Source organism: Diceros bicornis, chromosome 2, assembly GCF_020826845.1.
Source record: "Diceros bicornis minor isolate mBicDic1 chromosome 2, mDicBic1.mat.cur, whole genome shotgun sequence".
NCBI classification, from domain to species: domain Eukaryota; kingdom Metazoa; phylum Chordata; class Mammalia; order Perissodactyla; family Rhinocerotidae; genus Diceros; species Diceros bicornis.
In genome coordinates this window covers 89,602,723-89,630,037 of record NC_080741.1, presented here as the reverse complement: position 1 = coordinate 89,630,037, position 27,315 = coordinate 89,602,723, and the positions used below count along the sequence as shown (strand labels likewise).

The 27,315-nt window shown below is 42.0% G+C and overlaps 1 protein-coding gene across 1 annotated transcript in view; it reads left to right on the top strand.

Moving 5' to 3' along the window:
- ACAD9 (acyl-CoA dehydrogenase family member 9) overlaps positions 1-3,168 on the top strand; it is a 39,942-nt gene extending 36,774 nt beyond the window's left edge. Inside the window, exons 14-18 of the mRNA XM_058566375.1 lie at positions 151-277; positions 525-602; positions 1,140-1,268; positions 1,973-2,045; positions 2,978-3,168. Of these exons, the coding sequence (XP_058422358.1) occupies positions 151-277; positions 525-602; positions 1,140-1,268; positions 1,973-2,045; positions 2,978-3,078 (508 nt within the window). The 3' untranslated portion in view covers positions 3,079-3,168. The remainder of the gene's footprint in view (positions 1-150; positions 278-524; positions 603-1,139; positions 1,269-1,972; positions 2,046-2,977) is intronic.
- The last annotated feature ends 24,147 nt before the right edge of the window (positions 3,169-27,315 follow it).

The following is a 27,315-nucleotide window of genomic DNA, read 5'->3' as shown; positions in this document are numbered from 1 at the left end:
GTAGGTCCTGAGTTGGCCGTTTGTGGCTCTGTAGTTGGGGAGAGGCAGCAGGTGCCCTGGAGCTTTGGGGGGTACCGAGGGGGACCGTGTTGCGGGCCAGTGGGAGCTGGCAGCAGGGCCTCAGGTCATGGGGCTGGGGCCTGTCTGCAGTGAGCTTAAACGGGGCAATGTGACCACCATCATGGAGACCATTGGCCGGAGGCTTCGAGACTCCCTGGGCCGAACTGTGGACCTGGGGCTGACGGGGAAGCTTGGAGCTGTGCACCCCAGTGTTGCGGTGAGTAGGCTCAGCAGGTGTGCCCCACCTGGGTGCCCTTCTGTTGGATAATCCTTTCCCGGAATGGATGTGATGAGGGTCAGTCCAAGTGACACCTGATCCCCCCTCTCTGCGCTGTCATGATGGGGAACAGCCTGGCCTGTTAGCAGGGCCTGGGCCCCGGAGCCCCTGCCATGCCCGGTCTGGGTGGGACGGGACGGGCACTGTGGGGAGGTACTGAGCCGAGTCCTCCCTTCTGGTCTCCTAGGACAGTGCCAGCAAGCTCGAGGAGAACGTGTATTACTTTGGCCGAACCGTGGAGACGTTGCTGCTCCGCTTTGGCAAGGTGCTCGGGCCCCTGCCAGACCTGGGGCCGCGGCAGGCCCTCCAAGATGTTTTGCTAAGTGTCCACCTTCGGGACCAGGCCTAGAAAGAACTCTTGGCCACCGTGGAGGGGGACCTGGGAGGCGAGGCTGGCTGTGGCTGCCTGTCCTGGGGGCCACTCAGCTAGCTGGGTGGGCACCTTCTAGGTGAAGGGGGGGCTCCCTGGAGTTGGGAGGAGCAGCCCCACCTGGGCCTGAATCTTGGGACCTGATGTCTGAGGATCTTGCTGCTGAAGGGCATATGAAGCACCAGCCTCTGGTCTCAGCCAGGGTTCTGGGACCTGGTCCTGCCTTAACCGCTGCCCAAATCTAGACAGAGCAAAGGGAAAAGAGAAGGCAGCCGTGAGCCAGCCTCGCCCAACGCGAAGGGCAGGGCAGCATTAGCCCCTCCCCGAGGCATAGAGCGAGGCGCAGAGATGGGTGAGGATGTACCCAGGGGAGGAACCGTGTGTGTGCGGGGTCCAAGGCAGCAAGTCTTCACCCTGGGCCTCTGTTCCCAGACCATCGTGGAGGAGCAGATGGTCTTGAAGCGGGTGGCTAACATCCTCATCAACCTGTATGGCATGACGGCCGTGCTGTCGCGTGCCAGCCGCTCAATCCGAGTGGGGCTCCGGAACCACGACCACGAGGTGAGCCCATCCCACCCGGCCCCACAGGCAGCCTCCCTGCCAGCTCTGTCCTGTTGCACTTTAACGAGGCTGCTGGGGTGGGGGTGGTCATTGGGCGGCACGGCACAGCCAGGGAGTCTGGGGGGCGAATCAAGGGCCTTGGCGCCTAGCGGCGGTCCCAGAGGGAGTGGAGCGCAAGGTCGGTGCAGCAGCTGACCCGGATACTGGCGAGTTTGCCGGGTTGTGGCCCGTGGTGAGGTCATGGGAGGGTCCGTGCTGCTCAGGACAGGGGGCCACGTGCTTTCGTCTTCCAACCTGAGAGAAGAAGGTGGGTGAGTGATGGGTCCCAAACCCAGCGCCCTCACCCTGTGTGCCTTCCTCACCCTGCTGGAGGGGTGGATGCAGACATTGAGTGCCTACTGTGTACCGGATCTTTACATGCACTGTCCCCCAGTAGCCTGTGGCCACGGGGATTATGATGTCCCTCTCACAGAGGAGGCAACTGAGGCTACGTTGGGACAGAGCTAGTTTGGCTCAGGGCTGGAATTAGAGCCTAAGACTGTGTGACTTCTGAGCCAGGCCTCCTGACCCTGGCCAAGCTCACAGTCTGGCTGCCAGACTAAGTTCTTTGAACTCAGAGGTCAGACACTGAGGGGGAGTGTGCCCTATGGTGCAGAGATCCCAGGGTTCTCAGTGGTCGTCCTCTCTGACGTTGCTTCTGGCAGGTTCTATTGGCCACCATGTTCTGCACGGAAGCTTATTATCAGAATCTCTCCGCCCTGTCTCAGCTGGACAAGTGTAAGTGGGGTGGTTTGGGGGAGGGAGGAGAGGGCCCGATTCCAGGTGACTGTTGACAGTGAGCCGTTTCTGGACCGTCAGGCTCCCAGGGCCTGCTGGCTGCTCACAAACTTCTGCCTGGAGAGAAGGCTGGTAAGGCCTGCGCTTCCCTGCAGCAGGGCCTGCCGGGCAGGAGCACAGCGGCAGATGAGGGCGGTCAGAGCCCCCGGGCGGGCCCTGCTGGCGTCTGCCCAGTGAGGTTCGCAAAGGAAGGAGGCACTTGCCCTGCCGCCTCGCTGCCTGCGCTGCAGCTGAAGTGAACCTGCCCTTCTCGCAGGGCCTCAGGCTCCGGCCTGGGCCGCGCAGGGGCTCTGCTCCTACTGCTCAGCTTGTCTGGAGTTGCTCCTCCTCCTCCACGGCCACCTGGCCACGGCTGAGAACATCCAGCTCAAATTCTCCTCCTGACCCTCACAGCCCCGGTGGCCCCAAGGCTCTGTACCGTGTCTGCTGCAGAGCCCAGCCCTTCGCCAGGAGATGGCGGAGAGACTGCCAGCGCTACCGCACTCGCTGAGCAGAGGGCTGCACGATCCCGTGTAGCTCCGGCCCTGGCTGCTGCCATGACTGCCACATGCTGGGGAGGGTGAAGAAGCGGTTTCTCCTCCAGCAGACTTAAATCGCAGAGGAGTCTTTCCTTGAGCAAGTGCCCTCTCCCCACCCCTACTCCCATGATATCTGGCGTTTTTAGGGACGAGCCCTTTGTTATTTGGAACGAAGCCTCCGTCCCTTCCTCTCCCTGCAGCCCAGGATCACTTCCGGGGGCTTGAGGAGGGGATCATCTCCCGCTCCTTCACAGCGGGTGGGCAGACCTAACTGGAAAGAAGTGCTCCAGCCACAGCCGTATTTCTATTACCACACTGCAGACGCATCACTTTCTCTCTCTTTTTCCCCCCCAGATGCTCCAGAAAACCTAGATGAACAGATTAGGAAAGTGTCCCAACAGGTGTTAGAGAAGCGAGCCTATGTCTGTGCCCACCCTCTGGACAGGACATCCTGAAGCAGAAGGACGGTGTTCCCTCCTGCCCCCAGGCCAACTCACTCTTTTTCCAGAAGGCGGAGAACTTGGGATTATTACAAGTTGAATCGTCTCTTCCCAGTCTTCGCCAGGAGGGCTTTCTTCTGACCTGAGGGAGCCTCTTCTAGCCTGTGACCCGCAGGCACTGCTGCCTGACAGGACCCCAGGTTCTCCACAGAGACGGAGAGCGCGTGGAATTGCTGAGACCTGGGATTGGAGGTTCTTCTGCCAGTTGAGGAGACGTCACCGTAGAAACTGGGGCTTGTGCTGCTGCCTCCGCGGCCTGAGGCTGGTGGGGACCTGTTTCAGGCATAGATAGCCATTTCTCCTAGACCATGTATTCTCCGAGAAACAGCCTGAGTGCTGCGTCCATGTCACTCTTTCAAACTAAGAGCAAAATGCACTTAAAACACATGCCAGGAACGATTTAACAAAAAAGAACATAAAACGGCAGTTTGTCTATACCCTTCTAGCCTCTGCTGTATTGTCACGTTTTCCTCGGCCAGCCTTTAATGGACAGCAGTGTGAGCCTGAGGTCCAGCCTTTGGTGGTGACTTCCAGTGCCCTTTGTCCTCGCTCCATGAGAAAAGGGCCGAGAGAGCCAGCCGAGGGGCAGGTGCCCAGTCCAGGGCCACGGTGCCGTGGGGGGTCGTGAGCCCTGTCCTGAATCCCTCTCAGGTGATGGGTGGAAAACCGCATGGCCTGGTCTATGGCAGCACATGCTCACTCCTGCCTGGGCTTTGCTCTTTGCTTTCTTTACAAGGATTGGCCTCCACTCTTAAAGTGAGGACACGAAGGTGTCTTTGGGTGGCACTAACAGGCCTTTGCACTTCTCTTGTCTGTTGTTAGTTGCTAGATACACTGGGTCCCAGCGTGTTCATGCTGGCAGGCTTCAAGCTATGGTCTGGTTCCTGGGTGGTCTCGGGCTCCAAAAAGCCCCTTGTAGGCGTTGCCTTGAGGTGAGAGGGGGAGGCCAGGCTCTCTTCTTTCCCTCCGAGTATAAGTCACAACCTGGTGTGATGACAGAAATAGTCAGAGAGGAGGTTGGGGAAGCTGACAGCTGAGCTGGCTTAGAGGGTTGGCCTGAGCATTCTTCCAGGGTTCTGGTAACTTATCTTCAAAAAGCAAAAGTTTACAGATATAGTGACTTTGGAAATAACTTTCCAATGAAACCCAAAGTTCTCAAAGTATTTTGTTGGCAAGGAGGTATTAGGGTCATTAGGAAGTGGCCGTTCAGACCCTGCCCCCTCTGGACAGCCCTCAGGAAAGGGGGCTTCAGCTGTAGGCCTGGTGGCATGTAAGTCCCCTGTCAGCAGCAGGTTCTCTCTTCATCTAGCTGAGTTTACAAGGCCGAGGCCACCAGTTCAAGTCTCCCCTTCTCACCTGCCATTTCTGAGTTTTTCTTACACAGCGCTTGGAGAGGAGGCCCCAGCATGGGTTTGTGATACTTGTTCAGCAGTATGGACAGGCTGCTTGAGATGCCCAGGGAACTCGTGCTGGGAAGGCCTGTGGTGGAGCCCACCAGGAGCACTCTGGCCAGTGAGGCAGGCCTGGGCTGGACTCCAGCAGTGACTCTGAGCCTGGGGCCTGTCCTGAAGGGAAGCAGCAAGGTCCAGGCGAGGGGAGAGAAATTTCAGCAGCTTGTCAGCACTTCTTCTGTTGCATGGAGCTGTTACCAGCTGCCCTCGGGAGTCGGGGGAGAAAGAAAGTCCATCTTGTTTATCTGATCCTGCTTTCTGGGAAGGTTTCTCTGGCAAACCTTGTTGCCAGATAAACTTCTCTCTCTCTATCCCTGAACGAATGTTCTGGCTCTGTTAACCAACAGATTTGGGTTCTCTATTGACCTATAAATGATTTTGTGGTCCCTCTTCATAAACAGAGGGATGAAGAGGACTCCGAGGGATTGGTGGCAAGACTCAGGCTTCCAGACTCCCTCCCCCACGGAGGGACAACTGGCAGTGTCTTGGAGTTGGAAGGTCCCAGTAAAGCCCAGAGCCTCCACCCCCATCTGTTGGCTGACCGTCGAGAGGTCAGTCTGGGTTGAAGCTCAGCAAGCCCTTAGACTTCTCTTCCGACTTCCCCATTTTATACCTAAGAAACCAGGCCCCGAGCAGTGAAGGGACCTGGCCAAAGTCACACAGCAAGTTCGTATTGCAGCTGGAACTAGAATCGCGTCTCTTAAGTTCCAGCCCAGCCTGCCATCTGTTATACCAGGCCCATTCTGAATCTTGACTTCCTGTCACGGAAAGTTTGGACATCTAGAACAAAACAGCTACTGCTGAAGATACCAAGTGGCCAACTTCCTGCCTGCTGACAGCCTCAGGAGGCACAGCTTTGTAAAGGTCTCATCTGTTACCTGTTACAGGCTTCGGTGACAGAGAAGGGGGCAGCTTGGGGAGAGGCGGTGGCTTCCTACAGAGATCGAAGTCCTGGTGGCGCCGGTCCCAGCTCCACCTCTCTCGATCCAGCCCAGGCTTCAGCGCGTTGGCAGCTGGTGCGTCTTCCCTCCGCTCCTAAATCAGGGGAACAGTAAGTTGAGAGAGAGGTCCCTGTGGACACCCCACCTCAGCCCCTGCTCCTCCCTAGGGACATCATTCAGCTCTGTGATGGGGCCAGTGGGTGGCAGCTTGTGGTGACGGTCACTTTTAATGCTGCTATGAAGACCTGTCTCTTGGACTCGTTAGCCATGAACCAGGCCCGCTGGGATTTCTTCTCTGCTTCGAGTCCTGAGGTTCCACAACGGCTGAGATAATTGTGTATGTGACTCTCCTCCTCGGTTCCTGGAAATGAGGGGCAAACGTGGATGGCAGGGCTGGTAGCAGACTTGGATCGGGTGACTGACCCTCAGGTTTCCAGGCAGGTGTCAGAAACAGCTGGGGGCATAATGATAATCTGAATTATCAGATGCACTGTTTACGTTGTCAAGAACTAACTGAACCATGCAGCAGCCCTGTGAGGGTCACATTATTGTTCCCTTTGACAGAAGAAACCCTTTTCTCAAGTTACTGTGTGCCAGAAGCCTAAGCCAAGGCTTGTCTACCTTTTCCAAGGGTGACAGCTGACGTTCATAAGCAGCAACAGAATGCCCCCTAGAGGTGAGGAACCTGTGGTTGTTTTCAGCCATGTACATCTGAGCACACGCTGAGGATCTCTTGGCTCCCCCTTGCATGTGCAGGATTCACACTTAGTGTGGGAACAGAACACCCCTCTCTCCCAGCACCTGATCCCCTGTCTACTTCCCCTAGCTGCTTGGCTTTCGTCCACAACAGATCACCTGCTGACACCCAGGCAGTATGTTCAGAGAGGAAAGAGGTCACCGGTTTAGCCAACTGCTATCATCCTATCTGGAGTATAAGCATTTGACTGCTTCCCTCTCTCGGGGCCTCTCACTCACCTTGGCCATCTCTCGATACAGCGCCTCCTTGGAACTCGGTCTGAATACTGTAGTTATAGACAGCATTTTTGGCAGGGGCTGAAATCCCAATCACCTTCATCATAGACTGGGGAGGCTTGTTGCTGACCTGGTAGGCTGCCATGATTTTATGTGTGTATGTGTGAGGAAGACTGGCCCTGAGCTAACATCTGTGCCAATCTTCCTCTAATTTGTTTATGGGACGCCACCACAGCATGGCTTGATGAGAGGTGCTTAGGTCTGCACCCGGGATCTGAACTTGTGAACCCCGGGCCGCCGAATCGGAGTGTGTGAAATTAAGGACTATGCCACTGGGCCAGCCCCCTGCCATGATATTTTTCTGAAGAAAGACACACCAGTCATCACCTGCACGAGGCCCCCTTACCAACTGCCAGCCTGTGTTCAGTGCGGTGATCTCTGGCACATGGCTGCTGCACAGGTACCAATTCTCGAATTCTGGAGCTGCCATTTTATCACAGAACCCTGCCAAAGGACCATCTAGTCCAACCCCTCACTATCCACAGCGGGATTCAGAGGACCGGAAACTTGAGAGCTGCCTACGGTCACTGTAACTGGAACAGCACCTGGCTACAGGCGGAATTGAAGTGTGAGAGGCTTGAGGCTGTCATGGTAGACGGGAGATTATGGCCTAAAGCAGCAAGAACTGCCTGCCTTTACCGTGGTCGCCTTTCGGTGCTGAGTGCAGGGGGGGAGTGTTACCTTCTCTCCACAGCCCCCAAGTGATCTGTCGGTTTCCTTTCTGAATGAAAATAGCGATGAGGAAGAAATAGAGGATAAAACAGAATGTTGCAGAGAAAGGTGGCTGGGACCCAAAAACAAGGCAGAGGAAGAGCTGCCACTCTGCATTGTTCAGTGTTGGGCACTGTGGCTTACCCGTCATGTGCACATGAACTTCAGCAAAAGAACCACCCTTCGGGGCCGGCCTGGTGGTGCAAGCGGTTAAGTGCGTGCTCTCCGCTGCGGCAGCCCAGGGTTCGCCGGTTCGGACCCTGGGTGCGCATTGACGCACCGCTTGTCAGGCCATGCTATGGCGGCATCCCATATAAAGTAGAGGAAGATGGGCATGGATGTTAGCCCAGGGCCAGTCTTCCTCAGCAAAAAAAAAAAAATAGAGGAAGATTGGCAGATGTTAGCTCAGGGCCGATCTTCCTCACAAAAATAAAAAAAAAAGAACCATCCTTTGCTTTAAAAAATAAAGAAAAAAGCTCATCTCAAAATGGTGACCTTGACGTACATATTAACCATGTCTTCAGGCCAAGCCCCGTGTCTTGTCTTTGGAATTTTTGAGGAATTTCCACAAGAGAGTGCAAAGTAATCAAGGGAAGGACTAAATAAATGTATGGTTCATACACACGAGAGAAGAGACTGTCTAGGCAACAAGACCCCTGTGGCTTAGAGCACTGGAGACTGAAGGCAAAGGCAGGCCAACGGTCATTGGATGAGGGACAAAGCTCAGGCCTCGAGCACCTTCCAGACGTCAATGGTAGAGAGGCTATCGAAGCTAGGATCTTGTCATGGCCCACACGTAGCTTCACCCAGAATATTTAATATTTTGTCCAGTGTTTCTAGTTGTCCTCAGTGGGAGGGTTGATCTGAATTGATAAAAGTAGAAGTCCCCTGCTCCTTCCAAACCCTAGAGCTGGTGGAGTCCAACCTAGGGAGACATATTTCTCCTCCTCTGCTACTTCTGCCTAGAGTTTAGAGTTGAAGTCCTGACCAAAAGAGTTACTTGGTGAAGCGAAAACAAATAGTGGTCAACAGTTGTTCTGGAGGCCTGGGATTCTCTGCCCTGGGGCTGAGGTCTGCAGGTGAACTTGGACTCACAGCCAGAGTGACTAGCTGCTTGAGAAGTATATCCAATATAAGACAGACCACAAGCTGGACAGCTGAAGCCATTCTTCACTGGAAAGAATGAGATAAGGGTTTAAGATGAATGTAACAATCATTCTGAAAAGATATAAGTGAAGATATTGGCAATATGAAGCAGAAGTAAGACCAAAGAAAAAGCAATATTAGGTATAAAAAATTATAGTTGAAATAAAGAACACAAGTGAATGAGATACACTGCAGAAGTGAGACAGCTGTAGAATGAATTGGTGATCTGAAAAATCAGCTTGAGATATGCTCCCAGAAGGCAGCCCTGGATAAAAAGATAAACTTAGAAAACCTGAGTTTAGAGGATGGAAATAGAAGTAGCAATATCCAAAAAACAGAAGTCCCCAAAGGAGGGGGAAAGTGAGAATAGGAAAATTTGAAGAAATGAGTGTCAGAACAGATAAGGAAAATTCCAAGCCTGGACACACTATTAGTGAGATCTAAGACAACAAAGGCAAAAATAAATTCTGAAAACTTCCAGAGAAAATGAGCAGGCTACCTGTAAAGGAAAAAATATCAGATTCTCATCAGACTTCACAATAGCAGGTATTGTAAGCAAAAAGATAACTCGAACCTAGAATTTTATATCTGGGTAAAATGTCCATGTAATTGGGAGGGCATACTCTCAGGTTTACAAGGCCTTAGGAGGTTTCACACAAAGACCTCCCTTTGAAAATACACTTGGAAGAAAATTCAAAATGGAGGAGGACAATCCAGGATTAGTTAAACAAAGTTAGCAAGTGATGGTGTCCAAGATCCTAGTAAAGTTTTCCTGTCTAAAAAGGACCAGGAAAAGTAAAGTATCATCATAACCCAGAACTGAAATTCTAGAGACATATATAAAAGGGCTGGTGGGGTGTGGGTAGGAGAAGAGAGAAAAGGCTTATAAGTGTTATTTGTCTTAGAAAGGAAATTTATATAAATTAAAAGTTTCAGAATTCAATAGGAATATGTAAAAATGAATATGGTCTTTAGGATGACCATCTTAGAAACAAAGAATGTTTAACTTTTTAATCAGCAGAAGAAAACCTGATCTATCCAAAGGAAGCAGGAAAGGGTAAGATGAGGTGGCCAAAAAAAGCTTAATCTAATAGTTATCAGTAAATGGGTTCAGCTCGCCAATTAAAGAAACTCACATTGGATTTTTTTAAGCTAACAGTATGCTGTCTATAAAAAGTGCTTTAGACAAAAAGATACAGATTTGAAATTAAAGGAAGGAAGAATATAAACTAGGCAGAAGGGGATAAGAAACCTAGAGTGGCATTCTTAACATCTCACCTCACACTTCAAGATAAAAATCTATCGAAAGAGGCCAAAAGGGATATTATATGTTGAGAAAAAAGCACAAGACAGCAAGAAGATAATTATTGTGAACATTGATGCACCTAACAATATCGTCTCAAAACATTCAGCACCAGCTGACAGGATTGCAGAGAAAGGGACATCTATTTGACGTCCTTGGAGAGCAGTCAAAGCTGCAGCCAGGCTTCCAGGGGCCAAGAATCAGACCAAGAGAAGGGAAACACATTGAGTCCTTTTTTTTTTTTTTTTGCACAGTCTTCTCTCAAGGTATTTGCTGATTCCTAAGTTGCACATGAGTGAGATGAGTGGAGCAGATAAGACCCCAAACAGAAAAAGCAACTAAGAGGTTCAAAAGTTAAGTAGATATTTGCAGAAACATCACTGTACTAGGGAAACAAAAACCAGATTTCAGAGTGTGCCAAGGAGGAAGGGCTGCCCTGGTAACATCCTAGGTTTTCAGTTCAGAATTCAGAAAATCTATGCTTTAGAAGTAAGGGCAAATCAGGAACCAACTTGTTTAAGGGAATTTATCCTTTATTTGACTGCTAGAAGAAAATGAAATCCTCTCTAGAGGAAGATATCATCAAGAGCCTCTACAATTTTTCCTACACATTGTTCACCATTCAATAAAAATTAACACCCCACAGCAATCTACAGTTTCAATACAATCCCCATCAACATTCCAAAGGCATTTTTCACAGAAATAGAACAAACAATCCTAAACTTTGTATGGAACCACACAAGACCCCAAATAGCCAAAGCAATCTTGAGAAAGAAGGCATCACACTTCCTGATTTCACAGTATATTACAAAACTATAGTAATCAAAACAGTATGGTATTGGCATTAAAATAGACACAAAGATCAATGTAATAAACGAGAGAACCCAGAAATAAACCTGCGCATATGTGGTCAATTAATTTATGACAGAGGAGCCAAGAATACACAATGGGGAAAGGGTAATCTCTTCAATAAGTGGTGCTGGGAAAATTGGACCGCTATCTTACACCATACACAAAAACTAACTCAAAATGGATTAAAGACTTGAATGTAAGACTTGAAACCATAAAACTAGAGGAAAACAAAGGCAAGAAGCTTCTTGACATTGGTCTTGGTGATGGTTTTTTTGATTTGACACTAAGCAAAAGGAACAAAAGCAAAAACAAACAAGTGGGACTACATTAAACTAAAAAGCTTCTGTAGAACAAAGGAAACCATCAACAAAATGAAAAGGCAACCTACCGAATTGGAGAAAATATTTGCAAATCATGTATCTGATAAGGGGTTAATATCCAAAATATATCAAGAACTCATACAACTCAATAGCAAAAAAATAAACAACTAAAAAATGGGTAGAGGATGTGAATAGACATTTTTCCAAACAAGACTTACAAACGGCCAACAAGTATATGAAAAGGTGCTCAACATCACTAATCATCAGGGAAATGCAAATGAAAACCATAATGAGACACCACCTCACCTCACATAGTTAGAAGGACTATTATCAAAAAGACAAGAAATAACAAGTGTTGGAGAGGATGTGGAGAAAAGGGAATCCTTGTGCACTGTTGGTAGGAATGTAAATTGATGCAGTCACTATGGAAAACAGTATGGCGTTTCCTCAAAAAACTAAAAATAGAACCATATGATCCAGCAATTCTGTTTCTGGGTATTTAACTGAAGGACATAAAAATACTAACTCAAAAAGATTTATGCACCCCCATGTTTGTTACACCATTATTTACAATAGCCAAGACATGGAAGCAACCTAACTGTCCATCAATGGGTGAATAGATAAAGATTGATATACACACACACACACACATATTATGGTATATTATTCAGCCATAAAAAAGAAGGGAATCTTGCTGTTTGTGACAACATGGATGGACCCTGAGGGCATTATGCTAAATGAAATAAGTCAGACAAAGAAAAACAAATACCATATGATTTCACTCACCCATGGAAACTTTAAAAAAAAAGCTCAGAGATACAGAGAACAGATTGGTAGTTGCCAGAGGTGGCAGGGGGCATGTGAAATGGGTGAAGGGGGTCAAAAGGTACAAACTTGCAGTTATAAAATATATAAGTCACAGGGATCTAATTTACAGCATAGTGACTATAGTTAATAATACTGTATTGTATATTTGAAAGTTGCTAAGAGAGTAGCTCTTAAAACTTATCACAAGAAAAAACCTTCACTGTGGGGTGCAGGATGTTAACTAGACTTACTGTGATCGTTTCACAATTTATAAAAATAGCAAATCATGTTGTACACCTGAAACTAATATAATATGTCAATTATATCTCAATAAAAAAACATTAACTGACATGCCAGGAAACAGGAGGAAATAATGAAAAACGAGAAAAGGCAGACAACAAAAACAGACCCAAGGTAACTCACATACTGGAATTATCAGACAAGAATATTAAAATAATTGTGGTTAATATAATGAAGAAAATAAATGAAAAGGTGGGGAAATTGAACCAGATATCTGGAATCTATAGAAAAATTAAATGGAAATCTTAGACTTGAAAAAATCATCATTAAAATTATAATTCATTGGATGGGTTTAATAGCAGACTAGACACACAGCAGAAGAAAAGATTAATGAGTCAGAAGATTTTGAAAATATCCAGATTGGTTGGAAATATCCAGATTGAAGCACACACACAAAAAGGATGGAAAATAAAAAGCATGAGATGTGTAAGTGATGTAAGACCTAAGTCATAGTGAAAATCTCTAACTTGCCATTAGAATCCCAGGAGGAGAGGGAGAGTATGAATAGAACAGAAGTAATATCTGGAGAGAAATACTAGCCCAGAATTTTAAAAACTTAGATAAGCCATGGATTCAACAAGCTATACAAACCCATAGCAAGATAAATACAAAAAAACACGTCTATGAGATCATAGTAAGGAGAAAAAAGAGAAGAAAAGGAGAAAAATTTTAAGGCAACCAGAGAAAGGCACATTTCCTTTAAAAGACCAAGAATAAGACTGAAAGCTGACTTCAACAATGGAAGTCAAAAGACGATGTTATGACATGTTTAAAGCATTAAAATACCTGCCAAACTAGCATTCTGCCAGGAAAATATATATTTAGAAAAATCTGATCAGAGAAAAATCAGGAATTGGAGCTCATTAATGTTACACACTTCTCATCAAAATACAACATTAAACCAATGAAAAAGCAAGCCACAGACTGGGGAAAGATATTTGTAATACATGTAACTGGCAACTCATCTGGATTTTTTAAAAAACCTACAAATCAGTAAGAAAAATACAACTAAGTTTCTTTCTTTTTTCTTTTTTTTTTTTTTTGTGAGGCAAAGCAGCCCAATCTTTCTCTTTTTGCTGAGGAGACCGGCCCTAAGCTAACATCTATTGCCAATCCTCCTCCATTTTTTCCCCCCTTTTTCTCCTCAAAGCCCCGGTAGATAGTTGTATGTCATAGTTGCACATCCTTCTAGTTGCTGTCTGTGGGATGCAGCCTCAGCATGGCCGGACAAGCGGTGCATCGGTGTGTGCCCAGTATCCGAACCCGGGACGCCAGTAGCGGAGTGTGTGCACTTAACTGCTAAGCCACGGGCCGGCCCCCTAAATTTCTTTTGTTTTCTTTTCTTTTATTTACTTTTTGTGTGTGTGTGAGGAAGATCAGCCCTGAGCTAACATCTGTGCTAATCCTCCTCTTTTTGCTGAGGAAGACTGTCTCTGAGCTAACATCTATTGCCAATCCTCCTCCTTTTTTTTTCCCCCCAAAGCCCCAGTAGATAGTTGTATGTCTTAGTGGCACATCCTTCCAGCTGCTGTATGTGGGACGCGGCCTCAGCATAGCCGGAGAAGCGGTGCATCGTTGTGTGCCCGGGATCCGAACCCAGGCTGCCAGTAGCGGAGCGCATGCACTTAACTGCTAAGCCGCGGGGCCGACCCCTAAATCTCTTTTAAATGGAGGAAAGATATATACATTTAAACAGGCGGTTTACAAAAGGAGATATGCAAATTCCCAATAATATGTGAAAAGGTGCATCAGGGAAGGCCACATTAAAACTAGAATGTAATACCAGTGCACCTCACCAGAGTGGTTAAGATTATAAAGATTGACAAATCCAAGTGTTTGCAGCACAAATGGAACTCTCATATATTTGCTAGTGGGAGTATAAAATGGTACAACCACTTTGGAAATGTGGCAGTTAAAGCTAAACATATGCCTACCCTATGGTCCAGAAATTTTACTCCTGGGTATGAGGATATAGGTCCAACAAAGAGGATCTGTACAAAAATGTTCATAGCAGCTTTATCCATAATAGCCTCTTCCCCCACAAAACCTGGAAAACAACACAAATGAAAATCAATAGGAGACTAGGTAAATTAATTGTGGCATATACACAATGGAAAACCGCTGAACAATAAATATATAATAACATGAATCTTTAAAAATAATTACGTGCAGCAAAAGAAGCTAGTGCAAGAATACATGCTGTATGGTTCCATTATGTGAAGTTGAACCATGAGCAAAACTATTATATAGTGATAGAATTCAGGACAGTAGTTAACGGAGAAGGAACATGATACTTTTTGGGGGGACAAATGTTCTACATCCTGATCTAATAGTAATAGTTTAGTAATAGTTTCACAGGTACATACATAGATAAAAATAAATGAGGCCGTACACTTCAGATGTGTGCATTTTCAATGTATTTCATCTAAAAAACATTACCAGAGATAAGACGCCCATCATATTTATAAAAGGATTGAATCAACAGGATAAAACACTCCTAATTATATATATTTATCTAAATATGGTCTTGACATCTATAAAGCAAAACCAGACACAGAAGAAAAACATCCATAATCATATTTGGAGATTTTAAGACTTTCCCTAGTAACTGACAGAAAAAACAGAATTTAAAAATAAGTAAGGATATGGGAGATTTGAATAAAACAATGAAGTTGACATGATTGATAGATATAGAACACTGTATCAACAACTATAGGATACACATTTTTTCAAGTACGTGGAACATTTACCAAAATTGACATATGCTGGACCATAAAGCACATATTAGCAAAGGATAGAAATTATAGAAAATATATTCTCTGATAACAAAGAAATTAAAGTAGAACTCAGTAACAAAAAGATATGGGTAACTAAAAAATTCTCAAGTATTTGGAAATTAAACAATGTACTATTAACCCATAGATCAAAGAAGAAATTAAAATGGAAATTAGAAAATATTTTTAACTGTGTCATCATGAAAATAAGATGTATAAAAACTTGGGGGATACACTTAATGTTCATAGGAAACTTATAGCCAAATGATTATATTATAATAAAATGAATGCCTGAAAATCAATATCTAAACAACCATCTGAAGAAGTTAGAAAAAGACAAAATTAAATCCAAAGAAAGTAAAAGGAAATTAATGAGAGCAGAAATCAATGAAATAGAAAATAAATGTACAACATGGAAATCAAAAAAGCCACAAAGAACCCTGGTTCTTTGAAGAGACTGATACCTTCATAAATGCAATTTCAGTAAAGTTCTCAATCACCCATAAACAGACTCATGCATAAATTGCAACTTGATCTAACAGATTTGGCAATACAGATCATTGGAAAAGGGATGGACTTTTTAACAAAGAGTGCTGGTACCACTGATCACATGGAAGAAATGAAATTAGATCCTACACTCATACAAAAAATAAATTCCAGATGTATTAAAAATTTAAATATGATGAGCAAAAATTTACATCTTTTAGAAGAAAACACAGAATAGTTTTATGACCTTGGAGTAGGAGAAGATTTCTTAACTAAGGCAAAAAACTTAAGTCATAAGGGAAGAAATGAAAAATTTAGAAAATTAATTTTGGTCCATTAAAAGACACCATTAACAGAGAGAAAAGACAAGTCTGACACCAGAAGATATCTGCCACATACATAAAATGCCACTGAGTTAGCATTGAGAACTTTAACACTTAAAATTCAAGGGAAAAAATTTCATAAAAGAAGAAATTAGCAAATTTATGAAAAGATATTCAACTTCACTAGTAAACAATGAAATGCAAGTTAAAACCTCTGTGAGATAATGTTACACATCTGGTTAGCATAATTTACATCTGGCTATAACACATGCGAGCATGGACGTAGGGTAATGGGAAGCAGGATAATGCGGAGCAGGGAAATAGTATCCAGGCAAGTGGAAGCACCACTTAGCAATTCTAATCCTAGGTGTGTATCTTAGAAAAGAATCTTCTTTTTTAGGAGAAGACGTGTTAACACGTTTGCAATTATATTGTTTAAATAGCAAAATGTAGGAAACAGTCCAAATACCCACCAATAAATTGTGGCATAGTCCTACAGCTAGACACAAAAACATGGTTGAATCTCATTACTACTGAGCAAAAATAAAAACTACAGAAGATTATATACAGCATCATTCCATTTATAAGAAAGATGCAAATCTAAACAAAACGTTTATGAATATATATGTATGCAGTAAAACTAGAGAAAAGCAAGTAAAAGATGAATATATACATATGCAGTAAAACTAGAGAAAAGCAAGTAAAAGGGATAGTGGTCACTTTTGGGTAAGGGGTAAGAGATGGGAGAGGGCACACAGAAAACTATAAAAGTATTGATAATGTTTGATTTCTTAAGTTGGAGAGTGTGTATAAGATTGGTTTTATTATTTTTGATAGTACACACCCATTCTCTTATAGGTATATTAATAAAATATTAACAAAACTATATCAGTCATGAAAATAGAACAGGAAGTCATAAGAATTTCTGGAAAATAAAACATGACTGGTGCAATTTACAATTATAAATGGTTCACTAACATAATGGTCACAGTGGACGATCAAATTAGTGAAATGGAAGATACAGCAGAACTCAATGCAAAAGACCAACAAGTACAAATTAAGAGGGAAAAATATGAAGGAAGGCTCTTAAAATTCTGGTGAAAAACAAAAACCCCCATCTGGACACCTAGATAGCAACACTAAAGATTAAGAGAGAGTTTTAAAAGACTAGAGGGAATCACAGTTTAGCTACAAAGAAAAATGCATCAGATGGGCATCAGACTTATCTGCAACTCTTGGTTTTAGAAAGCAATGGATTTTGGGGTGGGGGGATGCAGGGATTTGAGTCTATAATCCTAAAAACAGCTCAGCTCCTATTCAAGTGCAAAGACAGAATGAAGACCTTGGACCTGCAAGCATCTGAAAGTTTATTATCCACAAAAAAATTTCTAAAAGAAAAAAATAGCAAAACAAAGGATAAAGTAGACGTGGGCCCAAAAAACATGAGCAAACATGTAAAAAAGTAGACCATGTAGTGGGGCAGGAGGAAGATAGGACATCTAGTATGGTGGGGTAAAGAGCTCAATTCTTTCCTCAAAAAGCAATGATAAAACTGCACAAAATTATCAAAAGAAACCACTGGAAATTGTCCACAGTATAGGACACAGTGAGAAGTGTTTATTCATAAAATTATAGTGAACCTCGGGTAAGAACAGTAAGAGTCAGTGTCATTCCTGCCATCCTAGTGCAGTCAGAGCAGTAGTTCTTCTAGGGTGGGGCAAGTCATGAAAATCCGCAGCACTTGAGCACAGGCTCATTTGAGTGGGAGTGGAACTTGAGGAAGCCCACGTGCATGGCTATTGTAAGTAACAATAGCAATCTCAGCAGCAAACACACAGGGACGGCCAGCTGCTAAGGAGACAGCTTGCAATCCTAGATGGGGCAAGCATCAGGCCAGCAGATTAATCAGAATTTAACAGGGAGATACAGGAAATGAGATAGCCACAGGGGACCTGGATAAGCTCTTCACACATCCCTTGCTGAGAGGTTGCCTGCACACGTAGGGCCCAGTGGAAAGTGAAAGCTAGAGCAGACTGAATGTGTTCCCCTACCCAGACACAGATCCACTGGTAAAGGTTGGAAGCCTCACTGGCTTGAGGTGTTAGAGCACAACTTCTGACCAGTTATTGGTTGATCACTATGTGATGCAGACACAGAGGTGACCCCAAGGAAGCCAGGCTTAAAAATAAAAACAATTTGAAAAACAGCAGAGATATCAGCAGCCACGCACCACTGAGGAGACAGATTCCACAGATTTAGTCAGGCAAGTTATTAAACAGCAACAACACACCTCCTCCCCCAGGGGGAGAAATCAGAATTCAGAGTTGCTGCAACGTATTTTAGATGTCCAGTTTTTTAATCAAAAATTAGGAGACATGCAAAGAAATAAGAAAGTGTAACCTTATTCAGGAAAATAAAGCTGTCAATAGAAACGGAGCGGGTCCAGCTTGATGACTTAGTAGTCAAAGACTTCAAAGCAGCTATTATTTAAAAAAAAAAAACTAAAGGAAATTATTTTTAAAGTTCAAGACAGATATACAACCTGAATAAAAAGAAATTATTTTTAAAAAGAGCTAAATGAAAATTCTGGAGTTAAAAAGTACAGTAACTGAAATGAAAAATTCACTAGAGGGACTCAACAGCAGGTTTAAGCTGACAAAGAACTTGAAAACAGGTCAACAGATTATCCAATCTGAAGAACAGAAGCACACACACAAAAAAGGAATTCCAAAAGACGAATAGAGCCTCAAAACCTGTAGGATATCATCTAGTGAACCAACAAAAATATAATGGGAGCCTGAGAAGGGAAGAGAGAGGAAGGAGCAGAAAAAAGTATTTGGAGAAATAATGACCCAAAACATTATTCTACCAATCTAGGAAGATCAGTGAATCTCAAGTAGGATAAACATAAAGAGATCCACACCTGGACATATCAGAGTCAAACGGATAAAAGAAAACGATAATCAGAAAATCTTAGAAACAGCAAGAACAGAAGAACTCATCACGTACAAGGGAACAACAATATGACTAATGGCTAAATACTCATCAGAAACAAGAGAACAGGGCACAATGTAATGATATTTTCAAAGGGCTACAAGAAAAAAATAGTGTAAACCAAGAATTCTATATTTAGCAAAAACTATCCTTCAAAAATGAAGGTAAAATAAAGATATTCTCTGATAAAGACAGAATTTGTTGGTGGTGACCTGCCTTACCAGATATGCTAAAGGAGGTCCTTAGGCGGAAAAGAAATGATACCAGATTGTAACTAGAATCTACATAAAGAAATGGCATGGGAAAGATAAACATATAGGTAAATATAAAAGATTATGGAAATGTATTTTTTCTTTTAACTTTTAATTTAAAAGACATGATTGAATAAAAGAATAATTATAGAACAATATTTTTGAGCTTATTGCACATATAGATGTAATATAATATGACAGTAGCACAAAGGAGGGGAAGGGAATGGAACTACATTGTAGAATAGTTTCTACATTTTACCCAAATTAAGTTAGCAATAATCTGAAGTAGACTGTGATAAATTAAGTTGCATATTATAGAAGAAACCTAGAGAAACCACTAAGAAATTTTTTAAGGTAAAAATTAACAAAGAGATTAAAATGGTACACTAAAATATCTGTTCAGTACAAAAGGAGGCAATAAAGGAGTAAAAGAGGAACAAAATCAAGATGACATATATAGAAAAAATAGAAAACATAAGACATAAATCCAACCATATCAATAATTGCATTATATATACATGGACAATCAAAAGGCAGAGACTGTCAGACTGGACTGAAAAAAAAGATAGGATCCAACTACATGCTGTCTACAGAAGACACACTTTAGATTCAAAGACACAAATAATTGTCATGTAAAAGGATGGAAAAAATATACAGTATGCATACCAGAAGAGAGCTGGAATCTGGACATTAATATAAGACAAATTGGTCTTTAAGAAATGTTACTAGAAACAAAGAAGGATACTTTATAATGATTAAAGGGTCAATTCATCAGTAAGATATAACAGTTATAAACACAAACATACCTAACAACAGAGCCCCAAAATACAATAATAAAATGGACAGATAATAAGCAAAAATGGACAGAATTGAAAGCAGAAATAGACAATTCAATCATTAATAGAGACTTCAATACCTTAATCTCAATAACTGATAGAACAACTAGAAAGAAAATCAGCAAATGATATAGAAGACTTGAACAACACTATTAACCAACTTGACTTGCCATTTAAATAACATTCCTCCCAATATCAGAAGAATGCATTTTCCTTTCAAGTCTGAGGATGGATCATATACTAGGCCATAGAACAAACCACAATAAATTTCATAGGACGGAAATCATACAAAGTATGTTCTCCAGTAACAACAAAATTACATTAAAATTAAGAACATTAAGACATTTGAGAAATCTCCTAAACAGCATACTTCTAAAAACCACAACGAAAATTATAAAATATTTTGAAGTGAATGAAAATACAATGTACTAATTTTATGGAATGTAGCTAAAATAGTGCTTAGGGGGAAGTCTGTAGCTGTAAACACATATATGAAAAAAGACCTCAAATCAAAACCTAATTTTCCTCAAGAAACGAGTTACAAATTGAATCCAATGTAAGCAGAAGGAAGAAAATTATGATACAGTTTAGAATGGAAATAAATTAAATAGAAAAATGAATGAACTCCAAAACTGGTTCTTTGAAAAGACCACCAAAGTTGGCAAACTTTTAGCTAGACTGACCAAGAAAAAAAAGAGAAAAGACATAAATTAGTAAAATTAGGAATGAAAGAGGAGACATTCTACTGGCTTTACAGAGAGTACAAGGAGGAGTTCCCTGCAAGGGAACTTCCTCAACCTTATAAAGTGCATCTCCTGAAGACCTGCAGTTAGGATCCAATTTAATGGTAAAAGACTGAATGCTTTCCCTTTTAAGATCAGAAACAAGGCAAGTTTATTGCCAGCTTATTTGACACTGTACACTTCATAGAGGTCCAGGCAATGCAAATGGAAAGAGAAGAGGGGAGAAGGGTTATGGGCTGAATGTTTGCATCCCCCCCAAATTCATATGTTGACTCCCTAACCCCCAGTGTGGCTGTATTTGGAGTAAGGAAGTGATTAAGATTAAATGAGGTCCTAAAAGTGGGTCATAAAAGTCATCAAACCCTGGGGGCGGCCCGGGGTTTGCAGGTTTGGATCCCGGGCACGCACCGACGCACTACTTGTCAAGCCATGCTGTGGCGGTGTCCCATATAAAGTGGAGGAAGATGGGCATGGACGTTAGCCCAGGGCCACAGAGGGCCAATCTTCCTTGGCAAAAAGAGGAGGATTGGCATCGGATGTTAGCTCAGGGCTGATCTTCCTCACAAAAAAAAAAAAAAAAGGCATCAAACCCTGATCTGATAGGATTAACGTCCTTATAAGAAGAGGTGCCAGAGGGCTCACTCTTCCTCTCCCCACCCCTGCACACAAAGGAGAGGTCATGTATGCACACAGTGAGCTGACAGCTACCTACAAGCCAAGAGAAGAGGCCTCAGAATGAAAACTACTTTAGCAGCACCTTAATCTTGGACTTCCCAGCCTCCAGAACTGTGAGAAAATTAATGTCTGATGTTTAAGGCACCCAGTGTGTGGTATTTTGTATGGCAGCATGAGTAGACTAATATAAAAGAAGAAAAGAAGGAAGGGTATCCAGAATGGGAAGGAAGAAGGATAATGATCTTTATCCATGGATGACATGATCCAATTTCAAAAGGTTGCAGGACACAAGATCAACACACAAAAATCAATTGTATTTCTATGTTCTGGCAACAAACAATACAAAAATTAAATAAAACAATTCAATTCCTAACAGCATTAATTTCACAAAAGAAGGATAAGACTTGTATACTGACAACTATAGAAATTACTGAGGGAAATTAAAGAAAACCTACATAAAAGCATAGACATTCCATGTTTATGAATTAACAGCTTCAAAATTGTTATAATAACAATTCTTCCCAAATTGATCTATAGATTCAATACAATCCTTATGAAAATCCTCATAAGCTTTTTTATAGAAATTGGCAAGCTGATCCTAAAATTTATATGGACATGCAAAGGACCTAAAATAGTCTAACAATTTTGAAAAAGAACTTGAAGGACTTACACAATTCAAGTTCAAAACTGACTATAAAGCTACAGTAATCAAGGTGAGTGATGTCAGCATCATGGTGGAGAGTTGTTCCCTTAGTCTCTCCTCTCTAGGTTACAACCAATTGGACATCCCTTGACCAACAGAAGATTCCCTACACAGCACAACAGGATGCATAAGAAATCCATGCATCTATACATCTGAAGGTGGGTGGACTGGACCCCCAGGAGGCAGTAGAATTTGGGGAGCAGCCCCTTCCCCCTCCACCAGCAGCAGCGATCCAGGGTGCAGATGCTCATGCAGCAGCTCACGTGACTGCAAGTAGAGGCAGTGGGCGCTCCAGCCTGTACGACTGCCAGTAGAGTGGGGCGGTGGGCCCCTGGCCTGTGTGACTGCGAGCAGACGTGGTGGGAGCTGAAAAAACAGCCCCTGGTCCCCCTCCAAGTGGTGGTAGCTGGAACGTGTGATCAGAGGCTTCAGGAACCACAGCAAAAGTGGTGATCCACCCCCCAGTGGCAGCACCTCTGACACCAGCTCCACCAGCAGTGGGGGCTGCATACAAGTCTCTGGGTCACCGGGCCCGCAGCAGTGACAGCAACACTCCTGAACCCAGCAGCCCTGGCATCAGTCTAACCAGCACTCCCAGATAACTTGAGAGCAGACTTGACTACACTCTAAGTGCCCACAGAGATACCATGAAATGTAATATGATCCTATTCATTACAGTTTGCTTTGACTAAGACCTTTCAGGGCAATTGTATGGTTATTTATTAATGAAGAATTTTTATGGATGGAACTATACAAGTCACAGTCTGTAAAATACAAAAAAAAAAGTAAACTGACTTCTTATTTTAAGACGCAATTGAAGTATATATATAGAAAATATGGAAGTCATAATATGAATGATATTGTGGGGTTTTGCTTTTGACTGTCAATGTGAATGCTAATAATTGGTCAAATGCTATAGAGTAGGAACTTGACATCAGATCAAACCATGGTTGCTGTCAAACAAGCATACTCAGTGGGTTTGTCTGTCTTCAACAGAGTCTACACATCTGTCATCTTTGAGTCCATTGATTTGTTTATTCCACCTGTATTTACTGAGAGCCTGTCATGGATCAGCCACTCTTCTATGCTCTAGGAGTTGAGAACAAGAGAAAGCCCCTGCCCACAAAGAGCTTATTGTCTAGTGACTGTGAGTAAAAAGAAACATAAAATATGATACCAGGTTGTGATAAGTGCTAAGAAGAAAAATAGAGTGGCATGAAGAAAGGCAAGGATTGAGACAGTGATGGAGCGGTGCTATTTTTACTTAGAATAGTTAGGAAAAGCCTAAGAAGGTGACAGTTGGGTGAAGTTACAATTGGATATGATCTTACTTGGTTTCTATGCTCACTCTACTCTTAAACTTGTATGTGTAAGTATAGATCACTTGAGAATAATCTGTATTGAGGATGTTAATTTTCTGCAAGGTTCTGGCAGCAGCAGTTGATGAATTAATCTAAATATTAAATATAAAGCAAATCTTAGAAAGATGAAAAGGATCTTTATTTAAGATTGTAAAATTAATATTAAATAAATAGCCTCATTTAAAAAATTTGCCCTCAGGTATTCATTCCTTCATTTTAAAAGCATTTTTTTGAGTATCCACCATATGTTATATCCCACAAGCTAGCAGTAAACAAGATACACAACGGTTCCTACCGTATGGAATTCAAATTCTCTTCGAATAGCTGAGATAGAGCCATCAAATACTCTTCACCTAGTGCCATTGTAGTTTGAGTTAAAGATAGCAAAATTGGTTGTCCATCTTCCTCTGATCCTCTTTTATATCTGAAAATTCACCTTACTCTTTCTTTCTATGGCATTGCTCCCGGTACTTTTTCTCAGGATACAAATAGTTTATGGGATTCTGATTACTGAAAAGGAGTGTGAAATGAAAGAATAGTATTGATGCAGAATTTTGTAATCAGATCAGTATTGGTTATTTGTAATGATATTAGACGATATCTATAACAATATTGATGTATGATTTATTAAGTCTTTACACTGTGTTAGATATGCTATAACTCTGTATATGCTGTACTATTTAACTTGTACCATAACTATGTTGATCATATTTTTAGATGAGTAAAATGAAGCTCAAGGGGTGAAACAGCTTGTTCAAGATCATGTGTTTGACAAGAGAGAAGTCTGAAATCAAAGTCAGACTGGTCTAATGCCAATGTTCAAACCACTGGGCTACATGCTAAGGAAAAGAAAAAAATGAGATTTACTCCCAAGAATTTGGGCAGTTAAGATAAATTACAAAACTGATATATAATTCAACAGAATAGAGGTTCAGCCAATTTCCTCAAAAGGTTAGATTGGTTCTTAGGCACGAGCAAAATCAAACAGAAGATATTCATCTATCTGATGGAACAAAAAGTCAAACAGGATGAAGTTGGGTTAATATTAAAAGAACAGCAAAAAGAATTCCAAAAGCACATGTTTGCATAGCCCACTTAAGTATTGTTTAAGAAAGAAGGCATCCTGGCCAGCAGACTCAACAGTCCCATTCATTCAATGATATTTTTTGAATGCCTCCTATATTCTAGATGCCATATTAGGTGTTGAGGATACAGCAATGAACAAGATCCACAATGGCTCTCACCCTCAGGGAGCTTGCATCTAGCAGGGACTTCCATCCAGAGAGAATTCTAAATGGAGGTTTCCAACTATCTTAGTCTGATGCCAGTAAGTAGTTGAGTTAGAAGACTCCTCTTATTCTGAACATATGTTGACCTGGTAATCTTCTGACTATAATTGGATTTTTATAGAGATGTTTTATAGGAGAATGTGCTGTTCCTGCCAACCTAAGATCTGACATACATCATAATGATCTATCTGGGAGGAATTAATGAACAATTTGATTTATATGTCAAGAAATCAATCTACTACTTGCAAACTGACCAAAATAGAGTTTAGAACTTTTGAGGTTGAGGAACAGATTTGGGCCCATGGAAAATTCGCTGAGGTAATGTCACCCTCTGAAGATCTTGAGGCATACTCAGCCAGGTCTCCCAACCTTTCATTTGATCATTGCACTATTATCTTTTAAATAAATTAAACCCAACTCAAATTAGAAAATAATCATAGAAGTTGATCATTAAAAGGTTTGTTATTTTTAAAATTATCTGATTAGAGATATTCATAACTTTTTATTTGAGAAAAGTATTCTGTGAACTCAAAATAATTTTTTAATATAGATCTTGGATTTTTATCCCCATGGGTACCATCTTATGTAATATGAACCATGATAAATAGATTTCTCCATTTTGATTTCCTCCAATGACTCAAAGCAAGTTAATAATACTTTTCTAGCCATCAATGTTCAACAGGAACTAATTACACAAATCTGAAATGTTGAATGAGCTCTAAGAACCTTTCTTCCAAGTCACTAATAGTAAGCCAAAAAAAAAAAAAAAGACATAACTGGAAACATAATTAATCAAGAGGCTTTACCAAAGGACATCTTTATTGATTATTCATTAATGATATGTCTATAACTGATTCTATTTCTAGTGCTACACAGTTGAAAAAGGACACTTGTAATATGTGGAACTTTAGAAATCATTGAGACAGTCAAGATGTGTACCACAAGAGCATGCTAAGTTCAATAATAAATGGTGAAATGAAAGTGGCCACATGTATTACACAGTAGAGTCAATTTTTAAAGCTGTACATTAAAACAAATATAATTCTGTAGTGCCATATAGTCTTTACGTAGTGGTCTCTGTACTGAAGCATAGACAAATATAAAGATACATTAGATACTGTCGAGATGCAGAAGTGATAAGTAAAGGACCTGTAGATAAAACAACAAGACCTGAAGTTTGCTGACTTTCTCTTTGACTTCCTCTCTGTCCAGGTCGTAGAAAGAGGTGTTCCACTGAAGCTTCTGGATAGCCCAATCTTTATAAATCCCCTTTGAAAACAACCTCGAAATCTTTACTTACACCTCAGCTCCCTTAGTAAAATAACTTTCTGTTTAAAAATTATCTCCTTAAATTTTCATAAGGCAGCCAATTTTTCTCTATAAGAAAAATTTTTCCTTACAAAACCTCCTTACAATGTCCTACAATCCATTTTCTCTTTAAACCCAATCTCCCAATTCATAACAAATTACTTCCTTTTAGTGAGTCAGAAGTGCTGTTGCAATGTTTGTATGTGGCATGTTTTTGAGCACTTACAAATAAAATAAGAGTGTATTTATAGAGAATGAATAATGAGAGGAATAATTAGTTCAGGTAAATATGACACTAGAAACAGTAGAAGAATTAGAATTTGTATAAATTGCTTTTGAAAACTACCACTATATCCTACAGCATCTGTGTCTACTTTGTTGATCATCAAAAGCTTATCTCTATTTGGTTTCTCCACTCTGGAATGCAGCCTGAGAATAATTTTGAAAAGGAAAGCAAGCAGTGAAAACAAATGAAGGGTTACCTCCATTACCAGACGTCTAGAGGAAGGAAAGAAATGGTGGCACAAAATTGAGCTGTGACTGAACATCATCATCAGCCCCAAATCCCTAATGTGTACTAGCTGGTGGAAGAACTAAGAGGATCCCAATGAAATAATATTTTCAGAGAAAGTACTTCCTATCAAACTGGCATTAACAGAGACTCCAGAGGTCATACATTTTCTAGCTTTCATATTAAAGAATGTACTCCAGAAATAATCAAATGCAGAGATCTTGTGCCCGTTTTATAATTCCTTACTATTACCAGCATCCAATTTTTGCTCCTTGAAAAATGTCTAGGAGACCATAGCATACTTCTAACCACTGACTCTATCTTATTTGATCCTCTATATAGCTAATTGTGCCTTTTTCCTTGTTATGGTTTTAAGTAAGTTGTTCTCCCAGTCTTCTGGGATAGACACCCTTTAGAATCTGTTAAAAACCACGTGCCTTCTCATACATGCATGTATTCACCACAGTTTTGCATAAATTTTCAGGGGGTTCACAGCTCTCTAGAAGCTGATCCATGCACTCCAAGTCCAGAGCACATGCATGAAGTGAAAAGGGGAAGGAAGAATAGATACTTTGTCCTGCTGAGTTGGAAAGGAATTTTAAAAACAAGCAATAAAATAAACAAAAAGGGAAAAGGAAAGAAAGAAAAAAGAAAATCTTGAAAGTGCTCTGTGTTTATATCTGGTAGAAAAAGCACCTCAATCATCTTAGCCTTGCTGCCACTTACATTGTCACCACTGAAGAGGAGGTAGGTCAGTGAGAAAACAGACGTCTTCTGTTATGTCTCTAGGATTTAGCCTGGCTCAGAGAGAATGGCCTACATTCCATCACCTAGCTTTTTAAAACTCCGATATGCCCATATGCCCCAGATATGTCCTATGGGGACTGATTTCCAAACTAAAAATTAGGACATGGAGTCTGACACCCTAAGTGTATTTATGGAAACATCAGTACTATCGAGAAAAGCCCACAATGTCAGAAGAGATGTGTCCATTCTCTGATGTGTCTCTTCATCTCACATAAAACTTCTAACCTATAACCGCTCTGCACTTATGTGTACTAATGTCTGCAGTTTA